Source organism: Echinococcus granulosus, assembly GCF_000524195.1.
Source record: "Echinococcus granulosus chromosome Unknown EG_S00026, whole genome shotgun sequence".
Taxonomy (NCBI): Eukaryota; Metazoa; Platyhelminthes; class Cestoda; order Cyclophyllidea; family Taeniidae; genus Echinococcus; species Echinococcus granulosus.
The window spans coordinates 15364-16869 of record NW_020170406.1 but is presented as its reverse complement, the minus strand read 5'-3'; the positions used below and the strand labels follow the sequence as shown (position 1 = coordinate 16869).

General features: G+C 43.6%; 1 protein-coding gene across 1 annotated transcript in view; it reads right to left on the bottom strand. All coding sequences in view use genetic code 11, as the record gives it.

Moving 5' to 3' along the window:
- EGR_04250 (hypothetical protein) overlaps positions 1-1506 on the bottom strand; it is a gene marked incomplete at both ends in the record, with an annotated part of 13799 nt that overhangs the window by 12102 nt on the left and 191 nt on the right. The window contains one exon of the mRNA XM_024493499.1: positions 181-393. Within this exon, the coding sequence (XP_024352007.1) occupies positions 181-393 (213 nt within the window). The remainder of the gene's footprint in view (positions 1-180; positions 394-1506) is intronic.

The following is a 1506-nucleotide window of genomic DNA, read 5'->3' as shown; positions in this document are numbered from 1 at the left end:
CCACGAACACAACATGGTTTAAATCCATATAGAGCGCAACGCTCATAGTAAAGCAACTCATATCCTCTTCTACCTTTGATAGATTTGCATTCACTCAAACGCACCTTTTGCTTGACATCTTTTACAGTGTGACACTCTTCGCTTAGTCTTCTTAATTAACCCAACCTCTGCAGCCATCACCTTCACACTCTCCATTCCTTTTATCAATGACCACCAAGACACTACTACGTAGAATGTATGACGTGGAGAGGTAAAACAGTACATTAAACCGAGTATTGTGTTTTGGTTTTGTGGGTGATTCGTTTGAAATATTATGAGCACCAGCCATCTTTCTAAGGCACAATTTTAAGTGAACATTGAAGACAACAACAGCAGGGAGATTATATTTGAACTCTAAAGAGAAATAAAAGTGTGGGACATACTTTTGCTTCAGCTTAACTACTGAAATGGGGCAATCCTACACACAACTATTCTCCCATTTCTTAACGCGGCATAACTAGACATTCAACGTGGCAGTTGTGCCTGTACACATCGGACGCACATAGAACAAACAAAGTGGCCAATTCACTTCCACCAATCAAATTCCCCCTACATTGTATTTGTTTGTAAAAATACCCTTTTGACGATATCTATGACGGCAAGGGTGACCTCTTGATCTTGTGGAAATTTAGAAAGTTACCCCGCCTCAAATATTCCAAAGTGTGTCAAGGCTAATTTACAAATTCAACCTTCTGCGAGACCTTGAAAACTACAAAACATCAGTAGTCTTTTAGTTGCCTTTTTGATTAATTTTTCTGAAAACTTTAGAATTATTGGGCTCGAGGGCAAAATACAGAAGGCTTGAAAATGGAAGCTGAGTCAAATCTTAAAAATTGCTGCTACTGAATTGCATGCAGGCAATATACAACACGTCGATTGCTTGTTTAACGCTTCGTTTTCGCGTCGCCCGCACTCGGGGGCTGCCTTCGTACTTCCACTTAGCTAAAATGGCCCCTGCAACATGGCACCTGCCCCCACACCTTCCTCACGTCAGCAACGCATATCCACTCCTAGCACTCCCACTTCTTTCATCGGCATGAAGGACTCAAAGCGACACAAATATTCGCCTGTTTGATAATGTCAGCTTCGCAATGAACCTTTGCACAGTTTCACCCGATCTTCAGGGTTTAGGTACCAGCATAGCTAGAAACTCGAGCTCTTTCAACAGGCAAACCGCAGGAGGTCATAGGAATGCAGAGAAGTTCCTTCACTACTCCCGTTTAACAGAAGTGTACATGTGGTGTCCCGAGTCATTCCTGAAGCCATAATACCAGGACGCAGAGAAGGGCGGAGGGGCTACTGCCATGGCCTGGAGGCCCTGTCCCCACTTCGACGTACAATGGCCGCGCCTTCCAGTGACCTCGCAAACAAAGCAAAGCATGACAAACAATCACAGTATTGCAATACCTAGGATGCATCTTCGGTCTCGTATCCCCAAAGTAGAATGCAGAAAGAATGCAAAAGGAC